The following is a 20,978-nucleotide window of genomic DNA, read 5'->3' on the forward strand; positions in this document are numbered from 1 at the left end:
AATGATTTGGATGCGAGCATAAGAGGTACAGTTAGTAAGTTTGCAGATGACACCAAAATTGGAGGTGTAGTGGACAGCGAAGAGGGTTACCTCAGATTACAATAGGATCTGGACCAGATAGGCCAATGGGCTGAGAGGTGGCAGATGGAGTTTAATTCAGATAAATGCAAGGTGCTGCATTTTGGGAAAGCAAATCTTAGCAGGACTTATACACTTAATGGTAAGGTCCGAGGGAGTGTTGCTGAACAAAGAGACCTTGGAGTGCAGGTTCATAGCTCCCTGAAAGTGGAGTCGCAGGTAGATAGGATAGTGAAGAAGGCGTTTGGTATGCTTTCCTTTATTGGTCAGAGTATTGAGTACAGGAGTTGGGAGGTCATGTTGTGGCTGTACAGGACATTGGTTAGACCACTGTTGGAATATTTGCATGCAATTCTGGTCTCCTTCCTATCGGAAAGATGTTGTGAAACTTGAAAGGGTTTAGAAAAGATTTACAAGGATGTTGCCAGGGTTGGAGGATCTGAGCTACAGGGAGAGGCTGAACAGGCTGGGGCTGTTTTCCCTGGAGCGTCGGAGGCTGAGGGGTGACCTTATAGAGGTTTACAAAGTTATGAGGGACATGGATAGGATAAATAGACAAAGTCTTTTCCCTGGGGTCGGGGAGTCCAGAACTAGAGGGCATAGGTTTAGGGTGAGAGGGCAAAGGTATAAAAGAGACCTAAGGGGCAACTATTTCATGCAGAGGATGGTAAGTGTGTGGAATGAGCTGCCAGAGGAAGTGATGGAGGGGTGCTGGAAGTTGGGGGGGGGGGGGGGGTTGCTGGGGGCGGGATAGATGGATGGGGGTGTGGTTAGATGGATAAGTCTTCCCTCTTTATACCTCAGCAACCATGAGAGCAAGGCAGTGACCCAGACTCAGCACTTACTGGGGATCTGTGTCACTCAGTTACTCACTGCTACATCCAACTGAAGCCTTGGGTGGAGGGAGGGGACGATGGTGAAGACAGAAAGGGGGGGAGCCAGAGGCAGGAAGGGAAGGCCAGTGTATTGTATTAGATTCCACATATTAAGAGGCATAATTTACTCAATTCTATAAACATGAAACAGGTATGTTAGGCAGTGTGAACAAACTCAGCTTCCAATAGGATTCTTAAGGGGCAGTGCTGAGAGGATGTTTCCCCACGTGGGAAAGTCTAGGACCAGACGGTACAGTCTCAGAATAAAGGGGCACCAATTTCAGACTGAGATGGGGAGGAATTTCTTTTCTCAGAGGATTGAGCGCCTTTGGAACTCAGAGAGCTGTGGGGACAGAGTCCTTGTGTATATTTAAGGCTGAGATCGATAGATTCTTGATTGATCAGGGAATAGAGGGGAAAGGGCAGGAATTTTGGGTCGGCCATGATCCTAGTGAATGGTAGAGCAGACATAAGGGGCTGAATGGCCTTCTCTGTTCCTATTTCTTATCGTCAAATAATGGTCTTATGGTCTTAAATGTTTTCCCAATCTGATTATTGGGCTTAACCATTCTCACCGGCTCTGAAAGAGGAATTTTACCTTCATTTAGAGACATAGCATGGAGACAGGTCAAACTGGTCCATCCCTGACCAAACTGGTCCATCCCTGACCAAACTGGTCCATCCACGCTAACCCCATTTCCCTGCACTTAGCCCGTATCCTTCTAATGTTAATGTTAAATTTCTCCATTGTGACAAGAAATGCCACATTTTTAAAAACTATGAGTAAAGATTAAAGTTTGTTTCTGTTACTTCAGTTTCCACTGAAATTTCTTGTATGTTTCTACTTTGAAATCTCAATCTTAAAAGTGAAGGGATTCAATAGATGTTAACCTCATGGTTTGCCATCTATGAGAATTCTTCCATTTCATTGGCTGTTTGTTTTGCACTAGTGACTGTGTTGAGACAGGAGAACTCCATCACAGAGATTGCAATGTTTACTGAGATCAGGACCAGTGCTCCAGCCTCTGGCTGCACTCTCCATCCCCTTGTGTTTTGATGCACCTTGCTTTACATTGAAGTTGATTTGCATGCTATTTCACGGCTGAATTTCTCATTCCTCTTTTAGGGGTTTAGCGATGATAATACACGCTGCAGGAGAACACAGCGGCCGCTATCAAGGAGTTGCTGGGGTGATGACAAAGCATGCCTTGTTTGTATTTGCACATGATCACAGTGAGTACCATCATGGCCACACACCCCCACCCTCTTTACCCAGGATAACCATCCATCGGTACAGCGTTCACCCCATCTTTTGGTCGCTCCCAATTAATTCCTTAGTCTTTGTCCATATTGGGCTTTGTAACAAGAACATGAAGTACTGCAGAAACCTAGTAGGTCTGGCAGCATCTGTGGGGGAGAGAAAGCAGAATTAGTGTTTCGTGTCCAGGGACCCTCCTTCAGGAACACTTTGGGCTTTGTGGGGAGAGGGACTGGTGAAGGGGCGTAATGATAATGTCACTGACTGTGTAACCCTGAATTCCAGCCAAATGCCACAGGGTGGGTGAGTGTGTCTGTGTGTGTGTGTCTGTGTGTGTGTGTCTGTGTGTGTGTGTCTGTCTGTGTGTGTCTGTCTGTGTGTGTCTGTCTGTGTGTGTGCGGTTCTCTATGTGCCTGTGTGTGTATGTACTGGTGTCTGTGCATGTGTCTGTGTGTGTGTCTGTATGTGTGTCCATGTGTGTCTGTGTATGTGTGTGTGTCCATGTATGCGTCTTTATGTGCCTGTATGTGTATGTACTTGTGTCTATGTGTGTGCACATGTGTCTCTCTGTGTCTGTATGTGTGCCTGTGTGTGTGTGTGTGTGAGAGACTATGTGTGTGTGTCCATGTGTGTGTATCTCTGTGTGTCTGTATGTGTATGTACTTGTGTGTGTGTGTGTGTGTGCACGTGTCTCTCTGTGTGTCTGTATGTGTGTCTGTGTGAGTTTGTGTGTGTGAAACGGTGTGTGAGTGTGAAACGGTGTGTGAGTGTGAGTGTGAGTGTGAGTGTCCCATCCTGGCAGACAGTGATATCTGAATTTAACAAAGTGGAATAAAAAGTGAGGTTAATGGTTAAAATGAAACGAAGAAGTGGAGACGTAAAACAGTCATTGCTGGTGGAACTTGGCAGGTCTGGCAGCATTTGCATGAAGAAAGTGGAGTTAATGTTTCAAGTCTGGGGTGGGTGGTGTAGTGGTTCACTGGTTAGCACTGCTGCGTCACAGCGCCAGGGATCTGGGCCGGAAAACCACAGGACAGCACAAGGACATAGGAATCAAGAGCAGAAATTGGCCAGTCAGCACCTCGTGCCTGCTCCTTGATTTGATGGAGACAAAAAAAAAGCTGCAGATGCTGGAATCCCAGGTAGACAGGCAGGAGGCTGGATGAACACAGCAAGCCAGGCAGTCTCAGGAGGTGGAGAAGTCAAGGTTTTGGGTGTAACCCTTCTTCAGGTCTGGGGGGTGGGTGTAAGGGGACCTGCAGATAAACGGATGGTGGGGGTGCAGGGTGGTGAAATGGGGATAAATTGAGACAGGTAGAGGGTACGACTTGGTTGGCCAATGGGAGGAATGAATCTGGTTGGTGGCTGGGAGGAGTGGGCAGGGAGGGGGAGGGGCTGGGAAGGGAGACTATTTAAAATTGGAGAACTCAATATTGACTCCAGGCTCGTTGTGTTCTTCCAGCCTCCTGGTGGTCTACTTTTGTTTGATAAGCAAAGACCATGACCCTCTGCCAAAGGTCTCTGGCGTAAGCATTCACGTAGGAGTGGGAGGTGATCTGATGACCCATTTGTGAACTAACTTGCTGTGGGACCTGCCAATAAGCGGTGGTCCCCCATGGGCACAGAAACAGGAGAGATTAGCCTGAATATCTGTACCTTGGCTGTGAGCAATTGAGTAAATTGGCATTAGCCTCCCAGAGAGAAGGTGCATGTATGGGCACTCTTGAGGGGGGATGCAGCACTTTGGATGGAAGGGGGTTCCTTGAGATGGCTCATGTTAGCTCCAGCTTGCCCAGCTCAATGAGGTTTTGAGAAATTGCTATTTCCAACCCATGCCTTTCAGAGCACAGAGGGCCTTCTGACTTCCCAGCCAATGCATGGACGCTTTGAATGATTTAGATTTTAGAACAGTACAGCAAGGTACAGACCTTTCAGCCCTCAATGTTGTGCCAACCTTTTATCCTACTCTAAGATCAAACCAACCTACATACCCTTCATTTTACTATCATCCACGTGCCTAACCAAGAGTCGCTTAAATGTCCCTCATGTATCTGACTCTACTACCACAGCTGGCAGTGCATTCCACACACCCACCACTCTCTGTGTAAAGAACCGATCTCTGACATCTCCCCTAAACCTTCCTCTAATCACCTTAAAATAAAGGCCCCTCTCGTGATAGAGAGAGAACCTGCACAGTTACCACCTTTGCTGTTTGAATTCATGTATCTCTGGACATCTGGGTGCATCTGGGAAAATTAACAAACAGTGAAATTCACAACTAATCTTTGAGGAACTGTTGGGCGAAGTTCACAGCACAGAATCAGATAAGTTAATTGTTGTTTTAAGTCTGTCCAAGAGAAAGGCTGCAGTAGTGAGTATAGTGGATTCTTTCTTGATTATATGTTTTGGAGATAAGTCTCTTGATTAAACTTAAAATATAAGCCATAGCTATTAATTTAACCTGGGGCCGTGTTTGTAGAGGAATAAGACAGTGTTATTTTCTGGGTCTGTAGATTGTGAAGGAGCAAAAATGGCCTTTGCAGTGATATGTGTTGCTGGAAAAGCGCAGCAGGTCAGGCAGCATCCATGAGCTTATGCCCGAAACGTCGATTCTCCTGCTACTTGGATGCTGCCTGACCTGCTGCGCTTTTCCAGCAACACATTTTCAGCTCTGATCTCCAGCATCTGCAGTCCTCACTTTCTCCTTTGCAGTGATATGCAATTCTTGTCAGATGTGGGAGTTTAAAGAGAGTTTAAGGGTTTCTGCGGATTATATCTGCCATAAATGTTGTTGGATGTGAATCTTATCAGATCAAGTGGATCAGTTGGAGAGACAGATAGAAGCGATGAGGAATTTGCAACAGCAACAGTATGTGATAGATGGCAGTTATAGGAAGGGGGGGGGGGAAAGTCTCAGATACAGTCACATAGATGGGTTAATTCCAGGAAGGGTGAGAGAGGTCAGCACCTAGGGCAGGAGTCTTTTGTGGATATACCCATTTCAAACAGGTATGCTGTTTTGGAAAATGTAGGGGGTGATAGATTCTCAGGGGAATGTAGCATGAACAGCCAAGTTTCTGGTATTGAGACTGGCTCTAATGCAACGAGGGGTATGAAGGCTTCCAAGAGATCAATTGTGTTAGGGGATTCTGTAGTCAGAGGTACAGATAGACATTTCTGTGGCCAGCAGAGAAAAAGCAGAATGGTGTGTTGTTTCCCTGGTGCCGGATCAAGGATGTCTCAGAGAGGGTGCAGAATGTTCTCACGGGGGAGAGGGGCCAGCAGGAGGTCATTGTCCACATTGGAACCAATGACATCGGAAGGGAAAAGGTTGAGACTCATAGAACATAGAACATAGACATAGAAGAATACAGCGCAGTACAGGCCCTTTGGCCCTCAATGTTGCGCCGATCCAAGCCCACCTAACCTACACTAGCCCACTATCCTCCATATGCCTATCCAATGCCCGTTGAAATGCCCATAAAGAGGGAGAGTCCACCACTGCTACTGGCAGGACATTCCATGAACTCACGACTCGCTGAGTAAAGAATCTACCCCTAACATCTGTCCTATACCTACCCCCCCTTAATTTAAAGCTATGCCCCCTCGTAATAGCTGACTCCATACGTGGAAAAAGGTTCTCATGGTCAACCATATCTAAACCTCTAATCATCTTGTACACCTCTATCAAGTCACCCTTAAACCTTCTTTTCTCCAATGAAAACAGCCCCAAGTGCCTCAGCCTTTCCTCATACGATCTTCCTACCATACCAGGCAACATCCTGGTAAACCTCCTCTGCACCCGTTCCAGTGCCTCCACATCCTTCCTATAGTATGGCGACCAAAACTGCACATAATACTCCAGATGCGGCCGCACCAGAGTCTTATACAACTGCAATATGACCTCAGGACTCCGGAACTCAATTCCTCTACCAATAAAAGCCAGAACACCATATGCCTTCTTCACCACACTATTTACCTGGGTGGCAACTTTCAGAGATCCGTGTACATGGACACCAAGATCCCTCTGCTCATCCACACTACCAAGTTACCGACCATTAGCCCAGTACCCCATCTTTCTGTTACTCTTACCAAAGTGAATCACCTCACACTTACCGACATTGAACTCCATTTGCCACCTTTCTGCCCAGCTCTGCAGCTTATCTATATCCCACTGTAACCTGACACATCCTTCCTCACTGTCAACAACTCCACTGACTTTCGTATCATCCGCAAACTTGCTCACCCAACCTTCTAGCCCCTCCTCCAGGTCATTTATAAAAATGACAAACAGCAATGGTCCCAAAACAGATCCTTGCGGAACATCGCTAGTAACTGCACTCCAAGATGAACCTTTACCATTAACTACTACCCTCTGTCTTCTTCCAGCCAGCCAATTCCTAATCCAAACCTCCAACTCACCCTCAATGCCATACCTCCATATTTTCTGCAGTAGCCTACCATGGGGAACCTTATCAAACGCCTTACTAAAATCCATATACACCACATCTACCGCTTTACCCTCGTCCACCTACTTAGTCACCTTCTCAAAGAATTCAAGAAGGTTTGTGAGGCACGACCTGCCCTTCACAAAACCATGCTGACTATCCTTGATCACATTATTCCTATCCAGATGTTCATAAATCCTATCCCTTACAATTCTCTCTAAGACTTTGCCCACAACAGAAGTGAGACTCACCGGCCTATAGTTACTAGGGTTATCCCTACTCCCCTTCTTGAACAAGGGAACCACATTTCCTATCCTCCAGTCTTCTGGCACTATTTCTGTAGACAACGAGGACATAAAAATCAAGGCCAATGGCTCTGCAATCTCCTCCCTTGCTTCCCAGAGAATCCTAGGATAAATGCCATCAGGCTCAGGGGACTTATCTATTTTCACCCTTTCCAGAATTTCCAACACCTCTGTTTTAAAAAATTCTCAAGGTCAGGTTCGTAGGAGAGTAGTCTGACACAGAACAAACGACCAAGAGGCGTGTCTGCTAGAATATGGGCATTTTATTCCCCGCAGCGTCGCCAGAACGGGTCTGGCTTATACTCACTCTACATGTTACCAAAACTGGGAGCCGTCAGTTCTCGTAGAGCGGTTGCCAACAACCCACGCTCGGCGGTTAAACGTAACCCCGGAGCAGACTCACCGAACTGGAGACTTTTCCAGCTGATATACTCTTTTCCAGATATAAACATTCATGTGAACAGCAGAGCAAGGCTAAAAAACACATTCCATTCTGGTTACATACAGATAAGAAGATTCACACGGGACTAAGCAACACCTCCATTCCGGTTAGATTCACACATGTATTGGGACATAATTTTTAACCGTTTCACCACATTCCACTGCTTGGAATTTTACACCACATTCCACTGCTTGGCCCAATACATGTGTTACATTATGCTTAATTCAGTTCAATTCGTTTCAGTTAATTTCAGTTCAGTCAATTCAGTGTAATTCAATTCAGCTCAGTTCAGGTCTGTTCAGTTCAATTCAATTGTGTTCAATTCAGTTCCGTCCATTTCAATTCAATTTAGCTCAGTTCCATTTTGTTCCGTTCAATTTGATTCACTTCAGTTCCACTCAGTTCAGTTCAGTTCAATCCCATTCAATTCTGTTAACTCCGCTTCAGCTTTTTGGGCATGCCCACATCCTCCGCTGTACCCCAGGCAAGGGGTTCTTCGGCAGGACTGGGATCCTTTCTCAAACAAACTGCCATGTACATGCCCACATCCATGCCATCCCGGGACGGTCGGGACCTCCACAGTTTGTTCTTCTGGTTTCTTAGTCTTTTTCCAAAACATTGTTCTGTATCAAAATCTCTCCTCAATTGCGATTGACCCTGCTCGACTACGCCAAATGTTTTAAAAAATTCTCAAGGTCAGGTTCGTAGGAGAGTAGTCTGACACAGAACAAACGACCAAGAGGCGAGTCTGCTAGAATATGGGCATTTTATTCCCCGCAGCGTCGCCAGAACGGGTCTGGCTTATACTCACTCTACATGTTACCAAAACTGGGAGCCGTCAGTTCTCGTAGAGCGGTTGCCAACAACCCACGCTCGGCGGTTAAACGTAACCCCGGAGCAGACTCACCGAACTGGAGACTTTTCCAGCTGATATACTCTTTTCCAGATATAAACATTCATGTGAACAGCAGAGCAAGGCTAAAAAACACATTCCATTCTGGTTACATACAGATAAGAAGATTCACACGGGACTAAGCAACACCTCCATTCCGGTTAGATTCACACATGTATTGGGACATAATTTTTAACCGTTTCACCACATTCCACTGCTTGGAATTTTACACCACAACCTCTTCCCTACATACCTCAAAGCCGTTCATTCTACTTAATTGTGACTCAGTATTCACATCGGCAACAATGTCCTGTTCCTGAGTGAATACTGACGAAAAGTGTCTCCCCAATCTCTTCAGCCTCCACACGCAACTTCCCACTACTATCCTTGAGTGGACCTATTCCTACCCTAGTCATTCTTTTATTCCTGACATACCTATAGTAAGTCTTTGAGTTTTCCCTAATCCTACCAACTAAGGACTTTTCATGTCCCCTCCTTGCTGCTCTTAGCTCTCTCTTCAGATCCTTCCTGGCGACCTTATAACTCTGAAGGGAGATTACAGAGAGTTAGGCAGAAATTTAAAAAGGAGGTCCTCAAGGGTAGTAATATCTGGATTACTCCCAGTGCGACGAGCTAGTGAGCGCAGGAATTGGAGGATAGAGCAGATGAATGCATGGCTGAGGAACTGGTGTATGGGAGAAGGATTCACATTTTTGGATCATTGGAATCTCTTTTGAGGTAGAAGTGACCTGTACAAGAAGGATGGATTGGAAGGGGACTAATATACTGGCAGGGAAATTTGCTATAACTGCTTGGGAGGATTTAAACAAGTAAGGTGGGGGCTTGGGACCCAGGGAGATAGTGAGGAAAGAGATCGATCTGAGACGGGTACAGCTGAGAACAGAAGAGAGTCAGACAGTCAGGGCAGGCAGGGACAAGGTAGGACTAATAAATTAAACTGCATTTATTTCAATGCAAGGGGCCTAACAGGGAAGGCAGATGAACTCAGGGCATGGTTAGGAACATGGGACTGGGATATCATAGCAATTACAGAGACATGGCTCAGGAATGGGCAGGACTGGCAGCTTAATGTTCCAGGATACAAATGCTACAGGAAGGATAGAAAGGGAGGCAAGAGAGGAGGGGAAGTGGCATTTTTGATAAGGGATAGCATTACAGCTGTGCTGAGGGAGGATATTCCCGGAAATACATCCAGGGAAGTTATTTGGGTGGAACTGAGAAATACGAAAGGGATGATCACCTTATTGAGATTGTATTATAGACCCCCCAATAGTCTGAGGGAAATTGAGAAACAAACTTGTAAGGAGGTCTCAGCTATCTGTAAGAATAATATGGTGGTTATGGTAGGTGATTTTAACTTTCCAAACATCGACTGGGACTGCCATAGTGTTAAAGGTTTAGATGAGGATTTTCTTAAGTGTGTACAAGACAATTTTCTGATTCAGTATGTGGATGTACCTACTAGAGAAGGTGCAAAACCTGACCTACTCTTGGGAAATAAGGCAGGGCAGGTGACTGAGGTGGCAGTGGGGGAGCACTTTGGGGCCAGCGACCATAATTCTATTAGTTTTAAAATAGTGATGGAAAAGAATAGACCAGATCTAAAAATTGAAGTTCTAAATTGGAGAAAGGCCAATTTTGACAGTATTAGGCAAGAACTTTCGAAAGCTGATTGGAGGCAGATGTTCGCAGGTAAAGGGACGGCTGGAAAATGGGGAGCCTTCACAAATGAGGTAACAAGAATCCAGAGAAAGTATATTCCTGTCAGGGTGAAAGGGAAGGCTGGTAGTTTTAGGGAATGCTGGACGACTAAAGAAATTGAGGGTTTGGTTAAGAAAAAGAAGGAAGCATATGTCAGGTATAGACAGGACAGATCGAGTGAATCCTTAGAAGAGTATAAAGAAAGTATGAGTATACTTAAGATGGAAATCAGGAGGGCAAAACGGGGACATGAGATAGCTTTGGCAAATAGGATTAAGGAGAATCCAAAGGGTTTTTACAAATATATTAAGGACAAAAGGGTAACTAGGGAGAGAATAGGGCCCCTCAAAGATCAGCAAGGAGGCCTTTGTGTGGAGCCACAGGAGATGGGGGAGATACTAAATGAATATTTTACATCAATATGGACTGTGGAAAAGGATATGGAAGATATAAACTGTAGGAAAATAGATGGTGACATCTTGCAAAATGTCCAGATTATAGAGGAGGAAGTGCTGGAAGTCTTCAAACGGTTAAAAGTGGATAAATCCCCAGGACCTGATCAGGTGTACCCGAAAACTCTGTGGGAAGTTAAAGGAGTAATTGCTGCTGCTTCTTGCTGAGATATTTGTATCATCGATAGTCACAGGTGAGGTGCTGGAAGACTGGAGGTTGGCAAACGTGGTGTCACTATTTAAGAAGGGTGGTAAAGACAAGCCAGGGAACTATAGACTGGTGAGCCTGACTTCGGTGGTGGGCAAGTTGTTGGAGGGAATCCTGAGGGACAGGATGTACATGTATTTGGAAAGGCAAGGACTGATTCGGGATTGTCAACATGGCTTTGTGTGTGGGAAATCATGTCGCACAAACTTGATTGAGTATTTTGAAGAAGTAACAAAGAAGATTGATGAGGGCAGAGCAGTAGATGTGATCTATATGGACTTCAGTAAGGCATTCGACAAGGTTCCCCATGGGACACTGATCTGCAAGGTTAGATCTCATGGAATAAAGAGAGAACTAGCCATTTGGATTCAGAACTGGCTCAAAGGTAGAAGACAGAGGGTGGTGGTGGAGGGTTGTTTTGCAGACGGAGGCCTGTGACCAATGGAGTGCCACAAGGATCGGTGCTGGGCCCTCTACTTTTTGTCATTCACATAAATGATTTGGATGCGAGCATAAGAGGTACAGTTAGTAAGTTTGCAGATGACACCAAAATTGGAAGTGTAGTGGACAGTGAAGAGGGTTACCTCAGATTACAACAGGATCTGGACTAGATGGGCCAATGGGCTGAGAAGTGGCAGATGGAGTTTAATTCAGATAAATGAGAGGTGCTGTATTTTGGGAAAGCAAATCGTAGCAGGACTTATACACTTAGTGGTAAGGTCCTAGGGAGTGTTGCTGAACAAAGAGACCTTGGAGTGCAGGTTCATAGCTCCTTGAAAGTGGACTCGCAGGTACATAGGATAGTGAAGAAGGCCTTTGGTATCCCTTCCTTTGTTGGTCAGAGTATTGAGTACAGGAGGTCATGTTGCGGCTGTACAGGACATTGGTTAGGCCACCGTTGGAACATTGCGTGCAATTCTGGTCTCCTTCGTATCGGAAAGATGTTGTGAAACTTGAAAGGGTTTAGAAAAGATTTACAAGGCTGTTGCCAGGGTTGAAGGATCTGAGCTATAGGGAGAGGCTGAACAGGCTGGGGCTGTTTTCTCTGGAGCGTCGGAGGCTGAGGGGTGACCTTATAGAGGTTTACGAAATTATGAGGGGCATGGATAGGATAAATAGACAAAGTCTTTTCCCTGGGGTTGGGGAGTCGAGAACTAGAGGGCATAGGTTTAGGGTGAGAGGGGAAAGAAATAAGAGAGACCTAAGGGGCAACTATTTCACACAGCGGGCGGTCCGTGTATGGAATGAGCTGCCAGAGGATGTGGTGGAGGCTGGTACAATTGCAACATTTAAGAGGCATTTAGATGGGTATATGAATAGGAAGGGTTTAGAGGGATATGGGCCGGGTGCTGGCAGATGGGACTAGATTGGGTTAGGATATCTGGACGGCATGGATAGGTTGGACCGAAGGGTCTGTTTCCCTGCTGTACATCTTTATGACTCTATGATTCTATGATAGCCATTGCAGCCGTGGGGAAAGGTTTCTGTCTATCTATGCCTCTCATCATCTTGTACAAGTCTATCAAGTCACCTGTCATCCTTCGCCTCAATGAGAAAAGCTCTAGCTCCCTCAACCTTTCTTCAAAAGTCATGCCCTCCAGTCCAGGCAGCATCCTGGTAAATTTCCTCTGCACCCTCTCAAAAGCTTCCACATTTTTTCCTTTAATGAGGCAACAAGAATTGAACACAATATTCCAAGTGTGGTCTAACCAGGGCATGATAGAGCTGCAGCTTAACCTTGCGGCTCTTAAACTCAGTCCCCTTGAGTTAATGAAACCTAACACACAATACTCATTCTTAACAACCCTATCAACTTGGGCAGCAACTTTGAGGGATCTATGGAGATGGATCCCAAGATCCCGCTGTTCCTCCACACTACCAAGAATCCTGCCTTGAACCCGGTGTTCTGTACTCGATGGGCTGAATGGCATATTTCAGCTCCTATATCTTATGGAGACCAAACAGACCCATATCCTGTTGTTCCCTTATAATCACCATTAAACTGTTGCTACCCTTGTGTCACTTCTGTCTTCCATGTATTGTATAGTTTTACAGTTCAGATGGGTTGTGTCATTGCTAATTCATTCTGAAAAGGGTCCTTCAACAAAGACATGTTAAGAATCCACTGAAGCAATGAACCTAATCTGCCTGGAAACAGTTGCCAGGAATTTACTGGAAAACACTCTGTAAAGCCTCATTCATAAGATTACACTAAGTATGGAGAGACCAGAGAAGCTAAATTTGTACATCTTAGAACAGAGAATAATTAGTACCACTCACTCACACACTGTTATTCCAGAATTCTTTAAATCTCTGCCTTTCAAGTGCACATCTGATTTTCTTTCGAAAACTCCATTTGAAAGTGCTTTCAGGCAGCACTTAGCACATCACAACGATTCAATCAGTTTAAAATCAAAATCTCCTCACCTCCCATCTTGTTCTTTTGTAATTTTTATAATTAAAATGCTGGTATCTCTCGTTCATCGGAATGTATGAAGACTGTTCTTTTGGAAGATGGATTTGCTTGTATAAAACTTAATTGCTACGTTATTTTTTTTGGTACCAGCAATTTTTGCAGAGAGTGAAAAGGTTATGTTCTGAGGTGGAATTGTTTGCTGGGCCCCACTGATTTGAGGTTAGACAAAAGACTCTAACCCGACTTTGTTCCAAACTTGGCAGAGGCATTTTTGCCTCAGTAACAGTCTGCCAGCCAACGTGTACATAACTTGAAGCGCGGTTCCAGGTTAATGATGGGTTTTGGAGAACAGAGGCCAAAAGGAATTAATCCCTCTTAGAAAATGACCTATGAAAGGATTCAGAGATACAATTACCCACCCAACCTATCCCCCTCCGCCCCCAACTCCCTATCCATTTACAGAATTGTATGGCGCAGCAGGGGGACATTCAGTTCATCACAACAATTCTAGCTCCTTGAAAGATCTATCCAATTAGTCCCATTTCTCTGTTCTTTTCCCACATGCAGTCCTAGAAATGTTTCCTTTTCAAATGTATATCTCTCATAAGATGTAGCAGCAGAAGTGGGCCATTCAGCCTGTCACGTCTGCCCCAGTATTCAATCAGACCATGGCTGATTTGCTAAACAAATCGGGAGGCCTAGTCGCACTTTTGATTGACTGTTTATCCAAACCCAGGTAATGTTCTGGGGACCTGGGTCCAAATCCCGAATGCTGCAGGTGGTAGAATTTGAATTCAAGAGTCTCATGACCATGAATTCATTGTTAGGGAATAACCTATGTGGTTCTCTAATGTCCTTTAGGGAAGGAAACTGCCATGCTTACCTGGTCGGGCCTACATGTGACTCCAGACCCACTGCCCTCTGGTATAGGTCTACCTAGCCAGCAATACCCTCATCCTGTGAATGAATAAGAAAAAAGAATCATCAGTTTCACTTTCCTGCCTTTTCCATAGCCCATTGATACCCTTACAGACTTAATGACAATAGCAGTTGGAACCAGGTGGATCCTATTGACGATGAGGTCATTGATTGGGGTTGTTAAACTGGACCAATCAGGAAACCTTGGCTGATTAACTATAAACAGGGGATTTAGAATCTCCTCAGTTCAGGGACTGACTCTGAGCTGGCTGCTTGCAGCCAGTGTGTACTGTGCATAAGTAAATAAAGGGTGACAGGATACTAGCATCTGTGCAGTTATTACAATAACCCAACCTCAACGGCCCTCTGTTGTAAAGAATTCCACAGATTCACTCCCCTCTGAGAGAAGAAATTCCTTCCCATCTCTGTCTTAAACAGGCAACTCGTTGCCCTAAGATGATGCTGTCTGGTTGTAGACTTTGCCTCGAGGGGAAATAACCTTTCAACATCCACCCCGTCACATCCTGAGAGTCATAGAGATGTACAGCACAGAAACAGACCCTTCAGTCCAACTAGTCCATGCTGAACAGATATCCCAACCCAATCTAGTCCCACCTGCCAGCACCCAGCCCATTTCCGTCCAAACGCTTCCTATTCAAATACCCATCCAGATGCCTTTTAAATGTTGCAATTGTACCAGCCTCCACCACTTCCTCTGGCAGCTCATTCCATACACGTAGCATCCTCTGCATGAAAAGGTTGCCCCTTAGGTCTCTTTTGTATTTTTCCCCCTCACCCTAAATCTATGCCCTCTAGTTCTGGACTCCCCCACCCCAGGGAAGACACTTTGTCTATTTATCCTATCCATGCCCCTCATAATTTTGTAAACCTCTGTAAGGTCCTCCTCATCCTCCAACACTCCAGGGAAAACATCCTCAGCCTGTTCAGCCTCTCCCTGTAGCTCAGATCCTCCAACTCTGGCAACATCCTTGTAAATCTTTTCTGAACACTTTCAAGTTTCACAACATCCTTCCTATAGTAAGGAGACCAGAATTGCATGCAGTATTCCAAAAGTGGTCTAACCAATGTCCTGTACAGCCGCAACATGACCTCCCAACTCCTGTACTCAATACTCTGACCAATAAAGAAAAGCATACCAAACGCCTTCTTCACTATCCTATATACCTGCTACCTTAAAGAATCTATATGTTTCAACCAGTTCAGTCTTCCTCCATGTGCATTCCCCTGTCAGGTGAAGAAGTTGACCAAACCTGTACATGTGATAGCCTCACACCACCCTGCTCCTTACACTTAAACAGAGCCTCCCCAGAACATCTCCCAAGACCCCCAACAACCCCAATTTGATAAACAAGACATGGCTACCATTTAGGAATTCTTTCCTCCTTCCCTTGACCAAAGGGTCACTCAACCTGAAACATGAACTCTGATTCCTCTCCGCATATGCTGCTGTACCTGCTGAGCTTTTCCAGCAACTTCTGTTTATGTGACTTTCAGCTTCCCTGTTTTCAACTCACCAAACCATCACCCAAATTAACCTGCCCTTTTCCAGGACTCCTGAGAATCTTTGTATAGGGTTGCCTCATATTTGGTTGAACTCCATAAGATGATATGCTCCAATTCTCTGAAAGTTATCATTGAATTTACATCCGCAGCCTTTTCAGGATTGGGTAACATAAATATAGATGATGGGAAAAAGGGAGGACTGCTGATGCTGGAGATCAGAGTCGAGAGTGTGGTGCTGGAAAAGCACAGCAGGTCAAGCAGCATCCGAGGAGCAAGAGAATTGACATTTCGGGCATGAGCACTTCAAGATGATGACCTAGTGGTGTCATCACTTGAGTATTAATCTAAAGACCCAACCGATGTTCTGGATGTGTGGGTTCAAATCCTACTGTGGAATTTTATTTCAATAAAAATATGAATTAGGAGTCTCATGAAGCCATTGCTGATTGTTGGGTGAGAAACCTGTTTGGTTCATTAATGTCATTTTAAGAGTAAAACTGCCATCCTTACCAGGTCTGGGCTACAAGTGACTCCAGACGCACAGCAGTGCAGTTGACTTTTAATTGACCTCAGTGAGTTTTGAGAAGATTTGTAGCTCAGGTTGAGGTTCTGGTTTACTCGCTGAGCTGGAAGGTTCATTTTCAGGTGTTTCATCACCATACTAGGTAACATCTTCGGTGAGCCTCTGGACGAAGCACTGCTGGTGTTTCCTGCTTTCTATTTATATGTTTGGGTTTCCTTGGGCTGGTAATGCCATTTCCTGTGGTGACATCATTTCCTGTGGTGATGTCATTTCATGTTCTCTCTCTCAGGGGGTGGTAAATGGGATCCAAGTGTTTGTTGTTAGAGTTCTGGTTGGAATGCCATGCTTCTAGGAATTCTCATGCGTGTCTCTGTTTGGCTTATTCTAAGATGGATGTGTTGCCCCAGTCGAAGTGGTGTTCTTCCCCATCTGTATGTGAGGACACTAGTGAGAGAGGGTCATGTCGTTTTGTGGCTAGTTGATGTTCATGTATCCTGGTGGCCTGTTTTCTGCCTGTTTGTCCAATGTAGTGCTTGTTACAGTTCTTGCACAGCATTTTGTAAATGACATTAGAGTCATAGAGATGTACAGCACGGAAACAGACCCTTCGGTCCAACCTGTCTATGCCGACCAGATATCCTAACCCAATCTAGTCCCACCTGCCAGCACTCAGCCCATATCCCTCCAAACCCTTCCTATTCATATACCCATCTAAATGCCTCTTAAATGTTGCAATTGTACCAGCCTGCACCACATCCTCTGGCAGCTCATTCCATACACATACCACCCTCTGCGTGAAAACGTTGCCCCTTAGGTCTCTTTTATATCTTTCCCTTCTCACTGTAAACCTATGCCCTCTAGTTCTGGACTCCCCCACCCCAGGGAAAAGACTTTGTCTATTTATCCTATCCATGCCCCTCATAATTTTGTAAACCTCTATAAAGTCACCCCTCAGCCTCCGACGCTCCAGGGAAAACAGCTCCAGCCTGTTCAGCCTCTCCCTGTAGCTCAGATCCTCCAACCCTGGCAACATCCTTGTAAATCTTTTCTGAACCCTTTCAAGTTTCACAACATCTTTCCGATAGTAAGGAGACCAGAATTGCATGCAATATTCCAACAGTGGCCTAACCAATGTCCTGTACAGCCGCAACATGACCTCCCAACTCCTGTACTCAATACTCTGACCAATAAAGGAAAGCATACCAAACACCTTCTTCACTATCCTATCTACCTGCGACTCCACTTTCAAGGAGCTATGAACCTGCACTCCAAGGTTCAGCAACATTCCCTCGGACCTTACCATTAATTGCATAAGTCCTGCTAAGATTTGCTTTCCCAAAATGCAGCACCTCACATTTATCTGAATTAAACTCCATCTGCCAGTTCTCAGCCCATTGGCCCATCTGGTCCAGATCCTGTTGTAATCTGAGGTAACCCTCTTCACTGTCCGCTACACCTCCAATTTAGGTGTCATCTGCAAACTTACTAACTGTGCCTCTTATGCTCACATCCAAATCATTTATGTAAATGACAAAATGTAGAGGGCCCAGCACCGGTCCTTGTGGCATATAGGGTTTGTATAGGGTCTTTCAAGTTCATTAGCAGCTGTTTTAGTGTGTTAGTGGGTTTGTGGGTTACCATGATGCCGAGGGGTCCGAGTAGTCTGGCAGTCATTTCCGAGATGTCTTTGATGTAGGGAAGTGTGGCTAGGGTTTCTGGACGTGTTTTGTCTGCTTGTTTGGGTTTGTTGCTGAGAAATCAGTGGACTGTGTTCATTGGGTACCCATTCTTTTTGAATACACTGTCTCGGTGATTTGCCTCTGCCCTGCGTAGTTCCTCTGTGCTGCAGTGTGTGGTGACTTGTTGAAATAATGTTCTGATGCAGCTTCGTATGTTACCTAGTATGGTGACGAAATGTCTGAAAATGAGCCTTCCAGCTCAGCGAGCAAGCCTACATCTAATTGCCCTCTTGACATTTTGAATACTGGCTTAGCCAGTGATGCCTACAATCTGCGAATGATTTGAAAAATAAATTGTAGAAAAATAATTCCTTCCTACCTCTCACTCTGACATAGACACTTCCACCATGTTGGTAGTGGATGCAATTTTGAAATAATCCTTCCTCTCCGGCTGGCCTCCGTACCTTGCGACATGAACCTGACTTCCTGTCAGCTCTTGGTTAACCCCAGTCTCCAGAGCCATCCAGATATCCCTGCAGAATTGGTGTGAATCTCACCGAATAACACCCTGAAAGAATTTATTTCCAATTTAGTTTGAACACTTATTTTTCATAAAAATATTGAAGGTGGTGGGAGGTCAGTTTTAAAGACTGATTTTGATGGAAACATCAAATATTCTAAAAAGGGTTTTGTCAGGGCGGATGTGGACAGGGTTATGCCTGACACGGCGTAATCCAGAATTTGGGGTCACTGTTTCAAAATAAGTTGGAAGAGTTTGGAGGGATATGGCTGGGTGCTGGCAGGTGGGACTAGATTGGTTGGGCTATCTGGTTGGCATGGACAAGTTAGACCGAAGGGTCTGTTTCTGTGCTGTACATCTCCATGACTCTATGATTCTATGACTAAGTTAAAGCAGAGATAAGGACTTTTGTGGCAGTGACCCTACCTCTAAGCCCAGGAGGTTTAAGTTCAAGGAAAAAGTGAGGTCTGCAGGTGCTGGCGATCAGAGTTGAAAAGTGTGGTGCTGGAGAAACACAGCAGGTCAGGCAGTATCCGAGGAGCAGGAAAATCAGCATTTCAGGCATAAGTCCTTCCTGATGAAGAGCTTATGCCTGAAACGCCCACTCTCCTGCTCCTCAGTTGCTGCCTGACCTACTGTGCTTTTCCAGCACCACACTGTTCGATTCAAGTCTAAGTTCAAGTCCAACCTGCTCCAGAGGTGTGTAATAACATATCTGAACAAGTTGATACGGAAAGTATCTTTAAACAGACATAAAGTGAATGTTTTTCCATCAGAGGGTCATGTGTGATGGAAACAGAGCTTTTGAATATTTTTAAAGAAGTGTTGGATATTTGGATAGATTCTTGTTAAGTGAGGGGTGTGAAAGGTTGTCTAAGAGAGGAGTTAATGTGGATTTGTGTTTGCAGTCAGATCAGCCATGAACTTATTGAATGATGGATCGATGGGCTGAATGGCCTCATTTGTGATTTTTCACATGACGTCCCCTGGGATATGACCAACAAAGTGCGTCTGCTGTAGCCTGACCTGGGAGCTGGGTGTAAGGGACAGAGAAGCACTCCTTAATGTTATGGCACTAATATTTATCACTCTAACCAACTTCACCAAAAACAGATTCATATAAAACAAAGGATTGCAGATGCTGGAAATCCAAAGCAAGACAATAAAGAATTGCTGGAGAAACTCAGCAAGTCTGGCAGCATCTGTGGAGAGAGAGAGAGAGAGAGAGAGAGAGAAACAGAGTTGGTGTTTCAAGTTCAGTGACCCTTCTTCAGAACTGGTCTTTTTGCACCAAAATGGGTAGCCTGGTCATTATCATGTTACCGTTTGTGGGAGCTTCCTGTGCCTGATGTGGTTGCTGTATTTCCTCTGTGACGAGAGTGATCTCCCTTTAATGATTTTGGAACATTTTGGGATGAACGGGGGCTGAGAAAGGCGCTACAGAAATGAATGGGTATCAAGTAGGCTCGTACATTCCTGAGGTGACAATGCTTTTGTTTTAATTTATTGAAAGAATGCAGCCTTCCTGGTCTCCCATTCCCTAATTGCCCTTGAGGAGGCAGTAGTGAGCTACCTTCTTGAACCACTGCACTCCATTGGAACTCTTGAACTTCGTACTGGAAGTGCTGTATTAAATTTACAAATCTTTCTTCCTGAGTGTTGCTTGATTGAAGTAATTAGACACAACGTGAAGTGTTTTGTGAATGTTTATTTTAGGATCATGCTGAACCGTTGCATAGGCACATGTTAATTTTTCCAGTATCTTCACATTCAGTGGTTGTGAGGGACCGGCTGGGAGGGAGCTGGAGGTGTAGCGATAGCAGATTATTGATCCACAGACCAATCTGGTTACCTTGGAGTCTGAAGGATCACCCAGGTGGCCTCTGCTGCCTCCCTCCGAGACTACCCGCCCAAACAAGAGTGAACTGTGTACCCTCCTGGTCTGTAACACCTCACTGAGGGTTAGTTGGAGCACCCCATTCATTTGTACCTTTCCTATAAGCCGTTGTCTTTGCTTCCACCACCCCCCCCCCCCCCCCCCGCCCCCCAACCTTGCACAGTTGGCCATGGGCAGAGTGAAGGCAGGCGCATGTATGTGTCCAGTTTCAGAGACTACATCCGGGACTCCCTGCAGCACTTCGACATGATGACGAACCGTTTCCCGAACCTAAAGGTCTTCATTTTTGCACACGCCATGGTGAGTGAACAGAATAACAAACAATTCAGACTCAGCAATCAGAAGCACAAATTCAACATGTGGGGTGGAGTCCCAGAGACCTACAGCACACGGAAAGGCCCTTCGGCCCATTCAGTCCGTGCTGGTCAAAATTGTGATGTGGAGGTGCCGGTGTTGGACTGGGATGGACAAAGTCAGAAGTCACACGATGCTAGGTTATAATCCAACAGGTTTATTTTCACTTCACCTGATGAAGGAGCAGTGCTTCAAAAGCTTGTGATTTCAAGTGAACCTGTTGGACTATAACCTGGTGTCATGGGACCTCTGACCTGGTCAGAAATAACCACCGAGCAACACTAATCTCATTTCCCAGCACTTGGCCCATAGACTTGGCATTTTAAGTGCACATCTAAATCCTCCTTCAAGGTGATGAAGGTCTCTGCCTGTCCCACCATTCCAATGCCCCTTACCCTTAATCCTCGATCCCTGCTCATTCATCCCTCCATCAGGGAAGGTGACGGTATTATTGCTGGGCTTGTTAC

The 20,978-nt window shown here is 45.3% G+C and overlaps 1 protein-coding gene across 1 annotated transcript in view; it reads left to right on the forward strand.

The window, feature by feature from the left end:
* The first annotated feature begins 1,958 nt into the window (after positions 1–1,958).
* Positions 1,959–20,978, forward strand: part of LOC122558808 (monoglyceride lipase-like) — a 53,342-nt gene continuing 34,322 nt past the window's right edge. Inside the window, exons 1-2 of the mRNA XM_043707590.2 lie at positions 1,959–2,186; positions 20,321–20,457. Of these exons, the coding sequence (XP_043563525.2) occupies positions 2,090–2,186; positions 20,321–20,457 (234 nt within the window). The 5' untranslated portion in view covers positions 1,959–2,089. The remainder of the gene's footprint in view (positions 2,187–20,320; positions 20,458–20,978) is intronic.

This window comes from Chiloscyllium plagiosum, unplaced genomic scaffold (genome assembly GCF_037043375.1).
Source record: "Chiloscyllium plagiosum isolate Xiang-an unplaced genomic scaffold, Cpla_swu_hap1 HiC_scaffold_14, whole genome shotgun sequence".
NCBI lineage: Eukaryota > Metazoa > Chordata > Chondrichthyes > Orectolobiformes > Hemiscylliidae > Chiloscyllium > Chiloscyllium plagiosum.